Below are 19,282 nucleotides of genomic sequence, written 5' to 3'. Positions count from 1 at the left end.
ATAATCCATCGCATAAATAGATCCAACAACAAAGACCACATGATTATCTCAATAGATGCAGAAAAGGCATTTGACAAAATTCAACAGCCCTTCATGCTAAAAACACTGAATAAACTAGGTATTGATGGAACGTATCTCACAATAATAAGAGCTATTCATCACAAACCCACAGCCAGTATCATACTGAATGGGCACAAACCAGAAGCATTCCCTTTGAAAACCAGCACAAGAAAAGGATGCCCTCTCTCACCACTCCTATTCAACATAGTGTTGGAAGTTCCGGTTGGGGCAATCAGGCAAGAGAAAGAAATAAAGTGTATTCAATTAGGAAAAGAGGAAGTCAAATTGTCCCCGTTTGCAGATGACATGATTGTATATTTAGAAAACCCCATCGTTTCAGCCCAAAACCTCCTGAAGCTGATAAGCAATTTCAGCAAAGTCTCAGGATACAAAATCAATGTGCAAAAATCACAAGCATTCCTATACACCAGTAACAAACAGAGAGCCAAATCATGAGTGAACTCCTATTCACAATTGCTACAAAGAGAATAAAATACCTAGGAATACAACTGACAAGGGATATGAAGGACCTCTTCAAGGAGAAATGCTCAACAAAATAAGAGGACACAAACAAATGGAAGAATATTCTATGCTCATGGATAGGAAGAATCAATATTGTGAAAATGGCCATACTGCCCAAGGTAATTTATAGATTCAATGCCAACCACATCAAGCTACCAATGACTTTCTTCACAGAATTGGAAAAAAAGTACTTTAAAGTTCATATAGAACCAAAAAAGAGCCTGACTTGCCAAGACAATCCTAAGCAAAAAGAACAAAGCTGGAAGAATCACGCTACCTGACTTCAAACTATACTACAAGGCTACAGTAACCAAATCAGCATGGTACTCATACCCCAACAGAGATATAGACCAATGGAACAGAACAGAGGCCTCAGAAATAACACCACACATCTACAAACATCTGATCTTTGACAAACCAGACAAAAACAAGCAATGGGGAAAGGATTCCCTAGTTAATAAATGGTGCTGGGAAAACTGGCTAGCCATATGTAGAAAGCTGAAACTGGATCACTTCCTTACACCTTACACAAAAATTAATTCAAGATGGATTAAAGGCTTAAATGTTAGACCTAAAACCATAAAAACTCTTGAAGAAAATCTAGGCAATATCATTCAGACCATAGGCATGGGCAAGGACTTTATGACTAAAACACCAAAAGCTATGTCAACAATAGTCAAAATAGACAAATGAGATCCAATTAAATTAAAGAGCTTCTGCACAGCAAAAGAAACTACCATCAGAATGAAGAGACAACCTAAGAATGGGAGAAAATTTTTGCAATCTACCCATCTGACGAAGGGCTAATATCCAGAATCTACAAAGAACTTAAACAAATTTACAAGAAAAAAAACAAACAACCCCATCAAAAAGCTGGCAAAGGATATGAACAGACACTTCTTAAAAGAAGACATTCATGCAGTCAACATGAAAAAATGCTCATCATCACTGGTCATTAGAGAAATGCAAATCAAAACCACAATGAGATACCAGCTCACACCAGTTAGAATGGTGATCATTAAAAAGTCAGGAAATAACAGATGCTGGAGAGGATGTGGAGAAATAGGAATGCTTTTACACTGTTGGTGGGAGTGTAAATTAGTTCAACCATTGTGGAAGACAGTGTGATGATTCCTCAAGGATCTAGAACTAGAAATACCATTAGACTCAGCCATCCCATTACTGGGTATATACCCAAAGGATTATAAATCATGCTACTATAAAGACACATGCACATGTATGTTTATTGCGGCACTATTCACAATAGCAAAGACTTGGAACCATCCAAAATGTCCATCAATGATAGACTGGTTTAAGAAAATGTGGCACACATACACCAGGGAATACTATGCAGCCATAAAAAAGGATGAGTTCATATCCTTTGCAGGGACATGGATGAAGTTGGAAACCATCGTTCTGAGCAAACTATCACAACGACAGAAAACCAAATACCGCATGTTCTCACTCATAGGTGGGAATTGAACAATAAGAACACTTGGACACAGGGCAGGGAGCATCACACACAGGGGCCTGTCAGGGAGTAGGGGTTGGGGAAGGGATAGCATTAGGAGAAACACCTAATGTAAATGACCAGTTGATGGGTGCAGCAAACCAACATGGCACACATATACCTATGTAACAAACCTGCACATTGTGCACATGTACCCTAGAACTTAAGGTATTAAAAAAAAAAAGAAATACTTAAGTATAATTCCAATGAAATACATACAAGATCTAAGTGAGGGAAACTACAACCTCTGATGAAACAAATCAAAGAATAAGTAAATAAATGGAGAGATATTTTAAGTTCATGGATAGGAAGATTCAGTACTGTCAAGGTTTGCGTTCTTTCCAACTTGATCTATAGATTTAATGCAATCCCAATAAAAATCCCAGCAATTAAAAAGAAAAGAGAGAGGATCATACAATGCATATCTGAGGGTAATCACTGAAAAACAAAGGTAAAGTAATCATCTTAAAAGCAACCAGAGGGGAAAAAAATACTACCCACAGGACAGTAATGAGAAGAATAACTGTCAACTCCTTATCAGAAGATAATGAAAAATCATGTTTATAGTGCTAAAAAACTTTTAAGCAAAAATAATAGCTTTGAAAGAAAAGTTTATGAAGCCCGAATAACAAAAGGTATTTTAAAAATAGTACAAACAATGGGATTGGTAAATGATATACTGTTGTAAGCTTTTTAAATGTAGGAAATGTGATATAAAAATATGATGTATGAGGTGTGAAAATGTGAAGAAAAAACTGTCAGGTATAAAATAGAAAGTGAAAAGTGTAGGATGAAAAACCAATAAACTTGGACATATTAAAGATAAATATTATTAGCCCTAGAGAAACCATTACAATTTAACAAAATTAATAGCTTAAAAATCACAAATATTAAAATAAAACAATAAAATATTCCACTGAGACAAAAGAGTCAGAAAATGAACAAAATAAGGAACAAAATACAGAAGAAAAAAGCAGAAAGCAAACATATGAAAAAATAATCAGAATGTACATTCAAAACCAATCATAGCAATAAGAACATTAAACATAAATGAACTAAACACTCCAAGATTATGTCTTGATAAAACAAGCAAGATGTTTGAATGGTTCTTTTCAAGAGATTCACTTTAAACACAAAGACACAACTAGATTGAAAGTAAAATTATATAAAAAGATGTACCATTTAATCATTAAGTATAAGAAAGTTGTCATGGCTATATTATTAGGTTGGTGCAAAAGTTTTTTTGGTTGGTGCAAAATGGTTTTTACCATTGAAAGTAATGGCAAAACTACTAAATGAGAACATGACTTTTAATGGCAAAAACCACAATTACTTTTGCACTCACCTAATAGTATTAGACAAAATAGATTTCAAGGCAAAGTATTATCACAGATAAAGGATATACTGACCAAAGAAATAACTTATCAGAAAGACAATCATGACAATTCTGTATGTGTATAAAAACAGAGCTTCAAATTTCAAGAAGCAAAAACACAATAGACTAAAAATTATAAGGGGAAATACTAAAATTCTCAATGAGAATTGGAGATTTTAAAAATCCTTTCCATTTTCTTGCCCTTTCCAGCTTCTAGGGGCTGCCTGCATTTCTTGGCTCACAGATCCCTTCCATCTTCAAAGTTAGCAATCCCATCCCTCCAATCTCTGCTTTTCTTCTCACATCTCTTTCACTCTGATGTTCTGCCTCATTCTTCTAAAGGACCTTTGCGATAACATTGAGCCTACCCTAATAATCCAAGAAAATCCCTATATTTTCAAGTAAACTGATTAATTTTATCTGCAACCTCAATTCCCCCTTGCCAGGTAACATAACACAATTACAGGTTGCAGGGATTAGGGTGTGGGCACCTTCGGTCGGCCATTATTCTGCCTTTTCCTGACTTTCTAGATGGCTTTAAAAAGAAATTCCTGAAAACTGAGAAAATTCATTTCTCCTTGAGTAAAGAGAATCTGTTAGATCATCTAATATTTTAACTTATTTTGCAATATGATCCCGAAAACTTTCTAAAACTCACTCATATAGCCCAACTTAATGGTCAGCTTTATTTATTCAAATTGCCAGTCCTTCCTCTTTAGAGTCCTGTTCATTAGAGAATGTGCAGAAAACCGCATTATTAGAAGCTCTTAACAAAGATTAGCCAGGCTATGAAAATTAACATTTGTTCTATTTTTGAGGACTCCATTCTATTCCTGGAAATACATATATTTAAAATCTAAATGTATATATGTACATTTGGGGACATCTATCAGGGTGGTTCACATATGGATGTTTTAGTATATATTGGCTTATTTTCTCATTCTCTCACATATTATATTTTATCTTTTATTCTCTTCTTTTCTCCATTCTCTCATTTTCTCTTTGTCACCTGCTGCTTCTCTTTCCCTCTATACATAATGCAAAAATATACTACAATTGTCAATACTTGTAAAAGTAATTACATAGTTTTAATATTCAGACCTGTTTCTACAAAGTACCTGGCTTCAGTGTTGGAAAATAGTTCAATAAAAATTATTATAAAACCATTTTTTTAATTAACTGAACCTAAATATTTTTACTTAAGAATACTAAGAACTTAAATATTTCACTTAAGAACATTTAGCTGACAGTTAACTAGTTATGACTATATATTTAACAGCGATTATTACAGCATTCTGCATTCCATTGAACAATAGAGGTGGAAAGAGGTGTAGCTGCCTGTCTGTGATTATCAGCTAAGTCTCATATAAACCTTGTTCCTGCACTATTTTTTAAATTCTATTTTCAATTTTTCTTTCTTTCTCTTTCTTTCTTTCTTTTTCTCTTTCTTTCTTTCTTCCTTCCTTCCTTTCTTTCTTTCTCTCTCTTTCTGTTTTTTTCAAGCAGAAGATAAAATCATTTGCATCTAGTCTAAACCATCGTTTCTCTTAAATATCTATGTTTCTCTTCAGGGATATATATTTCTTTATGAAACTGTTTTTGGGGAAGTTATGGTTATTTGGCAGTTTGTTATACAAGACCTCATAAACTACTACAGCCTTAGTAAAGAGCATCATGGCAGAAGTCAATTTATCTCTAATTGTACCTCAAATTTTTATTTTAAAATAAATGAAACCATTTGGTTAATAAACTCATTTATATTTGTCAGCACTTTCTGAACTTCTGCACTCTGTGGAATATATTTCTATAACAGCCCCTATTGTTTTAAAATACGAATAAATCATTTGCAGATTTGCATGAAAATCCAAGTAAAATTAAAAATGAATTGGCTTGTCCATGAAAACCATGATTATTCAAATTATACCTGGATTTCAGTGAGCATAAACAAATTACAGAATTCTAGCATGTCTTTCATTTTTAAATCCAGGGTAGATAAATTTCTCTAGGCATTTAAATTCCTTCATTAAACTGATTATGACTAGGGTTTACTACATTCAGTTTCTATCTGTGCTAGCTGTGCTAACTGTTAGGAATATCAAAATGAAGGTGTTTTAGCTATAGTAGGAGCACTGTGGGAGAGCAAAGCACATAGAAGGCGGACTCAGCACAACCTGGAAATTTTGGGTGTCTTCCAAGCTCCAGAGTCATGAACCCAGCTGCCTACTCAAAATTCCACCTGGACACATCTTTCTTCAGACTGTGTGCCTTCTTAAGTGTCTTCTATTTCGGAGATTGGCATTAATACCTGTCCACTTGCACAAGCTAGAAACCTGGGCATAACTTCTGACTCTTCCCCACTCAGCCAAAGTCTAGTCAATTACCACTCCCTGATGATTCTGTCTCTTAAACCATCTCACGCCTCTGCCAGCACCACAGGCCACACTTCTGCCATCCCTTGCTTGGACTTCTAAAGCAGTCTTCAAACTGCTCTCACTGTATCTACTCTTACCCCTTCTATTCTCTGCACCCTCACAACTCAGCACACTTGTCATTTTGTCTTCAACATCTGTCTTCCTAGCTAGACTAAGAAGGTCCATGAGGGGAAGAGCCATGTAGATCTTTTGACATGGTAGTACCAATAGCTTGCATGTTACTTGGTACAAAGCGGTGTGAATTAAATATATGTTAAATGAATAAATGAAAGGCTGACAGACAAGGGACAACAAACACATAAAATAGAGTAAGGGAAAAAAGAAGAATGTGAGCAAAGACTGTGGAAAGCTCAATAGCACAATGTGTTCAGTGAACCACAAGTAGTTCAACTGTACCTAGTTTTAATACACATACACAGCAAAGAATCCTTTTTAGAGGTAAGTAGGATTAATTCATGAACTTTAAGCACAGGCATTGGCCTAAATCATTTTAAATAGGGAGGCAGTAATACAGTCTTATTTGCATTTTTGATAAATAATGACAGCAACAGAGAGGAGAATGATTTAAAGGTAGGTTAGTTAGAATGCTTTTAATTGCAAATTCAGCTAGAATAAGCTTAAGTAAAAAGAGATTTACTACAAGGATATTGGAATTTCTCATAGAAGTCAATCATAGCTAAATGGCTGGGCTATAAGAATTTTCTGAAACCTGGATTGTGTTCTGTTCCTCTCTGTACATCAACTTTAAGGATATTACTTCGATCCACTAATATTAATTTCATCAGGTCATTTATCAGGAAAAGATACTGATAATGCATTTTAATAGTATAAAGAGAATCTGAATGAAGAGAACACCTGACAAAATCATTCTGAAGAAGGTCATTTCTACAGGAGTACTGTAAGAGTTTTTACAAGACTGTCATTAAAGGAAGGTACTATTCTGATAAAGAGCAGTTATCAGTGTTATCTTTTAGTAACTAAGCCTTACTGAAAGAAGAGACATGGGATAGAGAAAAGAACTAAATAAAGATAGGCTTTATCTGCCTCACAATTTTGCCTGGAACTAGCCCTAGTTAGGAAGAGATCTGCATTTCCTCTGAAGCCAATGGCAAGATGGAAAAAGAGGAAAGAGGGAAAGAGGCTACTTCAAATCAGTTTTATACAGGGAAAACAGCTCCTGCAAAATTCTACTGCTTATGTATTCAATAAATAATTCTTGTAAAATATATATTTCAGTGATACATTTCTGGGTTGCTATAACTGCTGCTATCATAGACAATGTGAGAAGGTTTGATTTGGTCTTTTTCACCCATTTTTTCCTCATTTGACTTACTAGAGTAATCATTGTCACACGAGGCCTCTCATTTAGGCCAATTATGATTATTTCTTCCCAGTTTTAGAATCACAGTAAGCAATCAACATTTGAAAGATTAAGGAAAGTTACATAAATAAGACTGAAAAAAAGGCTCATATATTTAGCTACTAGCCTGTTTTGCCGAATTTCAGTTAGAAAAATTCAGCCAAGAGAATGCATTTGGCAGCTTGTATAGAGATTTCTCAAGAGGGCATCTAAATGAGATGTTGCAATTCTTGCTACATGTAGTTTATCATTAAACAAACGTGGTAAATGTTATTGCAAAAGCAGAGATAAAGTTTAATTTTTTAAAAAATGAAAGAATGAGCTGGTCTTAAAGTCTGTATCAAAATTCATGGAAAATAATCTGAGTGTGTCTTTTTGAACGAACTACTCAGAAGATGACTGAAATACAGTTGAATAAAAGGGATACAGAAGTATAAATACAGCATATTATCTTAAAGAAAAATGAAAACTGTAGCAATATGCTAATGTGTTACCTACCTCCCTGAGTTCTGGGGTTCTGAGTACTTTTTAAACTTTTTCACACTCATTTGGAGTATCATTTCCAAATAGTTTGCCATAGAACTAAAATACATTTTTAAATTAACTTGCACAGTAAACTAGGAATTCAGCCAAAGGGAACTGAAAATTTAGATTTATAGTAATCAGGAAGTTGATCCTTGAACAGGATAGATTTGGCTCTTGGACAGGAAAGCTATCTCCTTGACCATATGGATTTCCACTGGCCTTACAGAAATACTTGTGCTTTGATCTGGCATAGGTATCTTTTCCAACTAGCTGGACTCTTATCTTCTGAACCTAACACCCTAGAATTTTCAGTATAGATAGAAAATCTGACTAAACATGTAACTACCTAAATTGGTTTACTGAAATTTTGATAGACTCTGCCCATGTAGATAATCCTTGGCTACTGAGTTGATAATGAAGTTTTAAATCACTTATCTGTGAGACCCTGGACACAGGGCTGTCTGTAAACTCTTCCACGGAGTTCCAATGGCCTCATTAGTTCCATTGACCTTCACAGATATTATAAATTTGAGAAGCCAGTGGGAGAAAGTGGCAATAACTAGAATAAGAGTAATAGGTGACATTAATCCATGTTACTATGTGATGGATGTTACCATGAGCCCTTCACCCAGGTTACCTTAATTAACCCCATAGCAATGTTGTGTCAAATATACTGAGTTATCACCACATGGCATATGAGAAAAATGAAACTTAGAGGGGTAAAATAAATTTTCCAAGGTTACACAGCTACGAAAGCTGAGTAGGGATTTGATTTTAGAGCATGTGTAAAAACCTGTACCTGACCATTTCCTGAAAATAGGGCTACTGCAAAAACCAGGAGTGGAACTCATCTAATTCGAATGAATGATCTACCTATGACTCTCTAGACAAGTCACAGAATTTACTCAGTGCTCAGTTCACTCTTCTGTAAAATGAAGATGTTGGATTTCATGTCCTACAGGGCCTCTCTGAGCTCTCAAATTACGTGCCCATAAAATATACTAGTTAGTTTACTATTAGTAGGAGGAGCTTTAAAATCACTGTAGGGAGTCCAAGATTTGCCACTGACTTTTTATGACTGGCAGTGGTGAGCCATTTAACCTCTCCAGTTATTTGCCTCACTTCAAAGGTTATTTTTAATATATATGTCAGTGCTTCACAAAGTGCAATATAGCATAGAAATACAAAGTACTATGCCATCATCTAAAATAAGATTACTTCATAGCATCAGAATTATGGATTTAAAATATTATGCTGAATTGGCTTCTCACTCTTTTTCCCCTTTTACTTAGAACATCTGGTCTGCAATATTTTAAGATAATGCTTATTTGTAGTAGATTTAAACAAAGAGAGGAAGAGAGGTAAAGAGAGAGTTTCCAATTTTCCACTTACATATGAGAAAGGTGGGGTGTCCAAAGAAGACACATAGCCCTATACAGGGGGAGAAGGTGTCCATTACTAACATATTAAGTAAACTTCAGTGAGGAAAAGCAGTGGAAAATAATCTATATACCTTGGCTCTTTTGCAGTTTGACAAAGTTAATGATTAAAATCTCCTAGATTTTCCACTACAGTATCCCCAGGGTGTCTATTTACCTTGATTGATATTATTTTATCTCTTTTGGGCCAAAGATAATAGCCCCTTGCTTCTATGTAGAGATTAATAATTGATTAATTCATAGTCAGGAGTCTTCGTAAAAAGGAAACCAATTACTTTTGGCTACCACTTTTACATGGTCACCTACAGGAGAGAGGAGGTGCTGCAAGACTTTCTGGTAGAAAAATGAAGAGGGTCCTGGTACTACTGCTTGCTGTGGCATTTGGACATGCTTTAGAGAGAGGTAAGATTTCTTTTGTTGTGACCATTTACAGGAATTCTTACTAGTTTAATTTTATATTATCACTTAAAAAATGAAATAAAAAGTAAGAAACAGAAGAACTGGTGAATATGATGGGGAGAGGGTTAAGGACCAGAGAGGCATTAATCAGAGCTCCATGATGCCATGTAATGTTGAATTGGAATTGACAAAAAAAATCAACACAAGAATCTTGTTAAAGAAAGTAAATGGAATGATATAATTTGTCAATTATCTCTCCCTCCTTTGTTGATAAGCAAGACCTAGAGGGAATGATTTAAAAGTAGACATTTGCTAATTGTTACAAGATAATGCAAATAAAGACTGTGATCCACCATTAAGCATTTATTCAGACTTCAAATATTTATTACCATTGAGAGTGTAATATACCATGCCAACGATGCATGACGTCAACTTAGAGATTTCTTTGATCCCCTTAGAGGAATCCTATACATGCAATATTTGAAAATGCATTGTATTTTTAAAAATATCTCTCACATAAAATGTTTCTATAGCTATGAAACACAACCACAAATAAGATAATTCAGTTATATTTTTCATTGAAATTATTCTTCAGATGGTGTATTCATCTTTGGGCAATGTTTAAAAATTTTTTTACATGATAAAGACTGAGATTATGTGAAGTATACAACTTTATGAATTCTACAGCTGGGAAACTTTTCATCATTAGCTTCAATTTACTTTTCTGGCTGATTCTTTAATGTTCACAAGGGACATCTGCATTTATCCTGCTTTGTAAAATTAAGGTTTTCATTTAGTGCTGTCAGTTAACAGCCTCACCTAATTCGTACACTATTATTCATAATAGTAATGTATTTTACCAGTGGAATAAAATGTGTGTTCCCAAGAATTATCAGTTATTAACTGTAACATGAATAACCTTACTCTTGACTTATTCTTCTTCTTACATTTACTTTTCCTTGATCTTACTTTCATCATTCAAATTATTTTAACTCGTCTTACCCATCAATTCTTAAGTAAGCTATGTGTCCTTAGGTAAGACTATAAAGTCTTTCCCAGACAGCATAGGGTATAAAAAAGCAACATAAATTGTGTCCCTTATAAGACCTCTGAATAGGCCATGTTCCAAGAAATCCCTTTAAGTCTTATTCTTTTGGCCAAGGATTTGCTGGGGCAGATCTGATCCTGAAAAATCTTACTGAAGCAGGTTCAGATTAGGATCTTCAAACACAGAAGGTCCAATAATGGCTAGGAATTGGAATTATATATGGAGGCCATAACCAGGAGCATGAATCACCATCTTAGACTGCTGACTCAATAGGTGTACATTGGCTTCACCTCAAAGAATGAAAGTGTCCTTTGGAGAATAACAGAGCATTCTGCAATCTCTATTTCAACATTCTCAGCAGTCCTCAGATTCTGATGAAATGGATACTAAAAACCTCCAGTCAGTCCCCTAGAAGATCTAAACTTCATTCTTATAACCCATGTGCCATATGCCAGATGATATCTTCAGACATACATAATACACTTGTAAGCATTAACATTCAATATTTGGGGGGAGTAGTCCTGATCTATCAATTCTCTATTCTCTAATACCTGATCATGACCCAAAGACCAAGTCAGCAGTTTACTTAGAAGCTAGCTGTGTTCTCTCCTGGCAGGAAGTTACAAAGTGTACAGATTAAGGGAGTTCTGAGAACTCTTATGTTCTGAGTAGCCTTGTATTGTGGGGGATTGGTTTGGATTGCAGTTTTCTCTGCCTGTTATAGTTCTAGAGAGCTGACCACCCACAGCACCTGTTTCAAAATATATTTCAAAATATATTTAAGCACCTGTTTCAAAATATATTACACTTAAGACTTACCTTGAAAAGAAGTTTCTGTGGCCAAACATATTTAAGAAATGAGCCATACTTTATCCCTTCTTGGTGGTTTCACAATCCATGCCTTTGTTGTCCTAAAGGTTCTGAGAAACACTACAGGAAAGAAATCTTAACTCAGAGTATCTAAACATATTGACCCTTTTCTACAATGTCTATACCTGTGGAACTGTTCTTTGGAAACCTTGGTTCTAAAATGGATACTGTTACAGATGAACCTTTACTGGACAGGTTCCAATTAAGCCAGCCCTCTCCTATCAAACAGCATTGGGAATCTTGTTCCCAAGCCACTGGGTACATCTTGGAGAAAAGAGCATACCAAATCTGCTAAATCTGGTTAGTGTCATAAGAAAATGTCCACTTTTGCTACCCTATGAGAAGCAACAAGGCAGTATTTCCCAGTTGCCTACAAGTAGCTTCTTCCCCTAGGACTGAAATGGATGAAATACTAATATACAACATACCTTTCCCTCTTCCCTTCCAAAGAAACCAAGTAACAAAGACCGGTGACACAGCTATAAAATTTTTTTTTTTTAACTTGCAGATAGAAAAGTTACCTTAATGACCAGGAAACATTATAAAAATTGATTTTTAAAATTAAACTACACCAAAAAAATATCAGTTTTAAGTTACTCACTGTTAACAGAGCACTCAAAATATTTTTTGCATTTTTTTCTTTTCTTTTTTTCAAGTTTTCTTTTTTATTATTGTTATACTTTAAGTTCTAGGGTACATGTGCACAATGTGCAGGTTTGATACATATGTATATATGTGCCATGTTGGTTTGCTGACACCCATTAACTCATCATTTACATTAGGTATTTCTCCTAATGCTATCCCTCCCCCTGCTCCCCACCCCATGACAGGCCCCAGGCTATGATGTTCCCCACCCTGTGACCAAGTGTTCTCATTGTTCAATTCCCAACTATGAGTGAGAACATGTAGTGTTTGGTTTTCTGTCCTTGTGATAGTTTGCTCAGAATGATGGTTTCCAGCTTCATCCATGTCCCTGCAAAAGACATGAACTCATCCCTTTTTTATGGCTGCATAGTATTCCCTGGTGTATATGTGCCACATTTTCTTAATCCGGTCTATCATTGATGCACATTTGGGTTGGTTCCAAGTCTTTGCTATTGTGAATAGTGCCACAATAAACATACATGTGCATGTGTCTTTATAGTAGCATGATTTAAAATCCTTTGGGTATATACCCAGTAATGAGATGGCTGAGTCAAATGGTATTTCTAGTTCTAGATCCTTGAGGAATAGTCACACTGTCTTCCACAATGGTTGAACAAGTTTACACTCCAACCAACAGTGTAAAAGTGTTCCTGTGTCTCCACATCCTCTCCAGCATCTGTTGTTTCCTGACTTTTTAATCATCGCTATTCTAACTGGTGTGAGATGGTATCTCACTGTGGTTTTGATTTGCATTTCTCTGATGACCAGTGATGATGAGCATTTTTTCATGTGTCTGTTGGCTGCATAAATGTCTTCTTTTGAGAAGTGTCTGTTCATATCCTTTGCCCACTTTTTGATGGGGTTGTTTGCTTTTTTCTCATACATTTGTTTAAGTTCTTTGTAGGTTCTGGATATTAGCCCTTTGTCAGGTGGGTAGATTGCAAAAATTTTCTCCCATTCTGTAGGTTGCCTGTTCACTCTGATGGTAGTTTCTTTTGCCGTGCAGAAGCTCTTTAGTTTAATTAGATCCCATTTGTCAATTTTGGCTTTTGTTGCCATTGCTTTTGGTGTTTTAGTCATGAAGTCCTTGTCCATGCCTATGTCCTGAATGGTACTGCCTAGGTTTTCTTCTAGGGTTTTTATGGTTTTAGGTCTAACATTTAAGTCTTTAATCCATCTTGAATTAATTTTTGTATAAGGTGTAAGGAAGGGATCCAGTTTCAGCTTTCTACATATGGCTAGCCAGTTTTCCCAGCACCATTTATTAAATAGGGAATCCTTTCTCCATTTCTTGTTTTTGTCAGGTTTGTCAAAGATCAGCGGGTCGTGACACAGCTACAAAATTATTAAGGTAATCATGCCAACAGGAAATAAACCACTGCAGTTGATAAGAGCTGTTGGCAAAAACAGGTTTTTATTATGAACATTTTCCTTTTTGCTTTAAGCATTTCATTCACAGCATTTTTTTTTATTAAACATGATATAAAAGTGCAAGAAGAAAGTTCCCTTTGGGTTGGTTGGTGAGCTACACTTTTCCTTCTCTTCCTTCCCTGTCAAAACAGCCCTACACAACAGCTGAAGTCATACAGCTCTCATCATTGAGAGCAATGTTAACCTCCCTGAAAATCAATAGCAATGTTTCATCTTACTGATATCAGGTGCAATGCCACATATGCAGTCACCATTATGTAATATAAGGAGAAGTGTGCACACTCTGAAAAACACCACCAGCTTAATCTATTTAGGATAGGAGAAAATGAAGAAACCTCTAAAAGGAATTGATGATGCCCTTCCCCAAGATTTTTGGCCACCTAACTTCTTCATTCTACCCATTGTTTCTTCTCTCTCTCTCTCCTATTTTTCTCATTCATTCTGATCTGACCACACTGGCCTCCACATTATCTCATACTCTAAGTCCTTTGCACCCCAGGGCTTTGCATTAGTTCTTCTCTATTCCTAGAACATTGATTGTCCAGATATTCTCATAGCTCCTTTCCTCACCTTCTTCAGGCATCTACTCCAGGTCTATTTATAGAGGGGGCTTCCCTAGCCAACCTACCACAAATAACACCTACCAGTCCATTATCTTCTATCCCCTTATTTGGATTTATTTTTTCTTCTTAGCACCTAGTACCTTACCTTATCACTGGTTGTTCATTTGCTTATTGTAACAAATGTAGAATGTAAGCTTTGTGAAATTAAGAACTTTTGTTATTTCCTGTAATTCCCATTTATAGAACATTACTTGGCATTTAGTAGGTGTTCAAAAAATTATTGTGTAATATTACAAAATTGGGATTTTGGATATGTACATCTACCATCAGACTCAGATTCCTTAAAGATTGGTGGCTTTAGAGTTTTCTTTCATATGATGCCATGCTCCCAGGAGATAGCTGATGTGTCTGTGTGTGTTTGTGTGTGTGTGTGTGTGTGTGTGTAGATAGATATGTACATATATATATACTCATATGTATAACAATGATCACGAACTAACTGGATTTACCTAATAATAATAATAATAATAACTGACAGCAATATTCTGTTTCCTGAGGATACAATTATCTTCATTTTACAAATAAAACTGAGGAAGAACAGAGAGGATAAGCAACTTGCCAGCGGTCTCACTATTACCCAGGGTAGCAGGAATTCAAATCCAGGTGGTCTGTATCCAAAGCCTCTATCTTAAATCATGATAAAATACAGCCTCCTATGGATGTTTTCTTTGGCCCTCATGGTTTGGGCCAACGAAGTTTCTTTAAGTCTGTCTTTAAAGTCTCATTTAACTTGTCAACATTTTAAAACCTGGAGATTCCACATAAAAATCTAGATTTCTAGCTTATCTGGAAACACAGGAATGTGTGGTAATAAGGACCAAATTTTCACATGGCAATGATGAACTGGAGGTGAATTGTCACTCCTCCTTTTGGACTAAACCCTCAGTTTTCACCACTGGGCATTTAATGCTTTCTTCCCTTGGATCAAATGTAAGTTGTGTGGTTCCTAGATCCTATGAGCATTTGGGTTTGCTAACCTGGGTGTCATGGTAAAGTAGTAACTTGAGGTTTAACACTACCTAAAGAAAATAATATTAACAAATGATTGTATCTTTACATTTAAAATAGGCAAAATAATTAGTTACCAGCCATTTTTATTCTCTATAAATGAAATCATATACGAATTGTTTAAATATGTTTACATTTAACAAATTGTGTTTTTCATCCTAGAGAAGTGAAACTTACATAACTTTTTTTGAAAGCTGATTTAGAAAGATTTATTGGAATATACAAGGAGTGTTATGTAGTTATACATATCTTTCACATTCATATCTGCTGATGCAGCTGAATTCCTATGTGAGTTTTATTTTATTTTTTTTTTATATAAACTTTAAGTTCTGGGATACACGTGCAGAACCTGCAGGTTTGTTACATAGGTATACATGTTCCATGGTGGTTTGCTCCACCCATCAACCCACCATCTACAGTAGGTGTTTCTCCTAATGCTATTCCTCCCCTAGCCCACAACCCCCCGACAGGCCCCAGTGTGTGACGTTCCCCTCCCTGTGTCCATGTGTTCTCACTGTTCAACTCCCATTTATGAGTGAAAATATTTTTATATGGAAATAACTGTGATATTGTCATCCATTAAAAAATACAATAGCAAGAGCACAGTCTTAGAATAACACATTTCAGTCTTCAAATTTTACTACACGAAAGTAAATTTGTTATTTTGATATTATCAGTTCTGCTGCAAATGTTAGGTAATAATTGGTTTTAAAATGAAAATACTTTTATTTGACAATTACATACTAGATTTTTAAAAATATACATAACAAAATACATGGTTGGATTGTTGACTAGGCTAACATTGAAGTGAGTGTTCCTTTTAAGTTTTCTTAGCAAATATGTCTAAGGAATTATATCCTGTGGCAATTAGAATGTAATATCTAGTATATATCCTGTAGAAAACATTGGCATTCCATTTTCCATCTACATGATACTGCAAAGCTCATTATTAATTTATTTGTTTAAAAGGCTCTCTTTAGCCTTACTAAGACAAATGAAGTGCTATAAAAGTGTTTAAAGCAATGTATATCACAATGGTTAACACAAAATAGCATTGAGTACTTGATAGTGAAATTTCCCATTTAAATTACAGTTCTTACAAGTGTCCAATAATAAGCCTTCAGTTTTTTACTGGGATTTAATAAGAAAATTAGAAAATTATATTCCATTCATGAAAAAAAATCTTGCTAACACATCACTATAGCAGACAAGCACCATAAAACTCTTTTGGCCATACTAAAAATTAATATACAAATATCTACTTTTTACAATTTTAAAAACATAAATTACTAATCTTTGAAATAGAAATTTTCCTATACAAGATAATGCAATCTGTTGGACTTAAAATGCATTTAAATGACTCGGGGGATCTGTTTGACAAAAACATGTGTGATGACAGAGACATAAATAATGATACACGTCCAATATATCCTCTCCATTAGATTGCATAATTTGATTTCGGTTTATACAGCATAACTTCAGTAGTCATTAAGATGTGTATTTTGTTAGGAAACAGTGAAAGGAAATCACCCATGTACAGTGTTTTCTGGTTTAAAATGTACTGTTTTTTAATTGGCAAATTATAATTATATACATTTCTGGGGCACAATGGAATAGTTTGATATCTATATGTAATGGGGAATGATAAAATCATCAATGAACTCCTCTGCCATCTCACTGCTTATCATTTTTTCTGAGGCATTTGAAATTTACTCAAGTTATTTTGAAATATAAAATACATGATTAACTATAGTCACCCTGACGCAAAATAGATCTCAAAACATTCCTCCCATCTAACTGAAATTTTGCACTATTTTCCCAGCAGCTCCTCATTCCCTCCTTCCTCTTCTCCCTGCAGCCTCTAGTAACCATCATTTTACTCTTCTGTGAGTTTGACTTTTTCAGATTCCATATATGATATAATGTACTATTTTTCTTTCTGTACCTGGCTTATTTTACTTAACATAATGTTCTCCAAGATCACCCATGTTGTCACAAATGACAGAATTCCCTTCCTTCTCTTTTTAAGGCTGAATAGTATTCAACTGTGTAAATACATCACATTTTCTTTATCCATTAACCTGTTGATGGACACTTAGGTTGTTTCAGCATCTCAGTAGCTGTGAATAATGCTACAGTAAACATGGGAGGGCAGACATCCCTTCAACCTATTAACTTATATTTCTTTGGATATATACCCAGAAGTGGTATTGTTCAATCATACAGTAGTTCTATTTTTAGTTTCTTGAGAAACATCCATACTGTTTTCCATAATGTCTGTACTAATGTATATTTCCACCAACAGTGGAAAAGAGTTCCCTTTTCTCCACATTCTTGCCAATGCTTATCTTTCAATCTTTCTGGCAATAGCCACTCTAACAGGTGTGAGGTGATATCTCATTGTGGTTTTAATTTGCATCTCCTTTATGATTCCTGATGCTGAACATTTTTTATAAACCTGTTGGCCATTTGTATGTTTTCTTCTGAGAAATGTCTGTTTGGGTTCTTTGCTAATGTTTTAAATGGGTTATTGGTTTTCTTGTTATCGAGTTGTTTGTGTTCCTTACATATTTTGTATATTAACCTGTTATCAGATATGTGGTTTGCAAATATTTTCTCCCACTCTGTGGGTTGTCTCTTCACTTTGTTAATTTTTCCTTTGCTGTGCAGTAGCCTTTTAGTATGATGCAATCCCATTTGTCTATTTTTGCTTTTGTTGCCTGTGATTTCAGGGTCATGTCCAAAAAACTCATTGCCTAGACCAACATCATAGAGCTTTTCCCCTATGTTTTCTTGTATTAGTTTAACAGCTTCAGGTCTTACATTTAAGCCTTTAATCCATTTTGAGTTGATGTTTTCTCAAGTTTTAATTGAGATAGATCATACATGGCTAGCCAGGGAGGCAGAATCACCACCACTTACTGTTTATATCACCTTATCAAAGGAGTGTCATGTGGAACTATGACTGTGCCATCCCTTGTTGAATGATTGATACTTTCTTCAGATTTTATAATACTTGCTTAATGAAGTGACTTTTATGGGAATGTCCAGAATTGTGCCAGGCATCCAGGACCTGAAAATTTAGACATGATCTTTGCCCTGAAAGAACTTTCATGGAAAATAAAGACAATTTTGCTTAAAGGAAATATTAGTATATGCCTCCTTTATAAGATCTATTAGCAAACGTCTAGTGAGTATTACTTCAAGTCTCTGTCACTACTAAGACCAAAGCGCCTGAGTCTTTTGACCAATCTGCTTACCTTTCTATTTTCCTGTGCCAAACCCTGCAAGCTTTTTTATTTAAAAAAAAAAAAAAAGGGCCGGGGAGAAGATGAAGAATAAGAATGACTTATTTCCAGGACTGATAGTCAAAGATAAAGATTTTTAGACAGGCATGAATAATAATGAATCTTTCGATACCATAAAAAGAATATCACTAAATTTCAATAGAGTAATTCTCTAACTCATGGACAAAATATGCTCAAAAAGTTATATGTTATTTAGAAGTTAAAGTACAATTTTTCATAGAACTAATTTAAATACGAGATGAAGTTCTTAAAATGATGCATAAAAATAGGTAGTAAACACGGGATGTAAACTGTGAGAACCACAAACCTCATAAAATTTTTGTGAAGATTAAAGCAGGTAATACACATCAAATATTTAGAACAGTACCACCAAATTGTTGGCACTCAAATTTTAATTGTTATCATGATATTATTATTATTTATACTTATATTGCTGTAGAACCTAAGTGCTTCAGTGTATTCTAAGCTTCCAAATTAAATGCAGGGGATATCACCTTTACCCATCCCAAAAGTGGAAGAGGCAAACCTCCTCCTCTATCTTTACCCCTACAAAAGCAATTACAGATGAGGAGGTAACCAACCCACAAAAGGAAAGAGAGGTGGGATGAGATGCATGGAGGAAAAATGCTTCCTCTAGGACTTTGGTAAGTGTCACAAAGGACAGGCTACCACCCGAGGTGAACCCAAGGACATTAGTTTGAGTGAGTCTGTGATGCTGTCTCCTATT

The 19,282-nt window shown here is 35.0% G+C and overlaps 1 protein-coding gene across 1 annotated transcript in view; it reads left to right on the top strand.

Moving 5' to 3' along the window:
• Positions 1 to 9,506: 9,506 nt before the first annotated feature.
• GC (GC vitamin D binding protein) overlaps positions 9,507 to 19,282 on the top strand; it is a 136,250-nt gene continuing 126,474 nt past the window's right edge. The window contains exon 1 of the mRNA XM_054554775.2: positions 9,507 to 9,625. Coding sequence (XP_054410750.2) covers positions 9,568 to 9,625 — 58 coding nt within the window. The 5' untranslated portion in view covers positions 9,507 to 9,567. The remainder of the gene's footprint in view (positions 9,626 to 19,282) is intronic.

Source organism: Pongo abelii, chromosome 3 (assembly GCF_028885655.2).
Source record: "Pongo abelii isolate AG06213 chromosome 3, NHGRI_mPonAbe1-v2.0_pri, whole genome shotgun sequence".
NCBI classification, from domain to species: domain Eukaryota; kingdom Metazoa; phylum Chordata; class Mammalia; order Primates; family Hominidae; genus Pongo; species Pongo abelii.
This window is presented reverse-complemented; position numbering and strand designations above follow the sequence as displayed.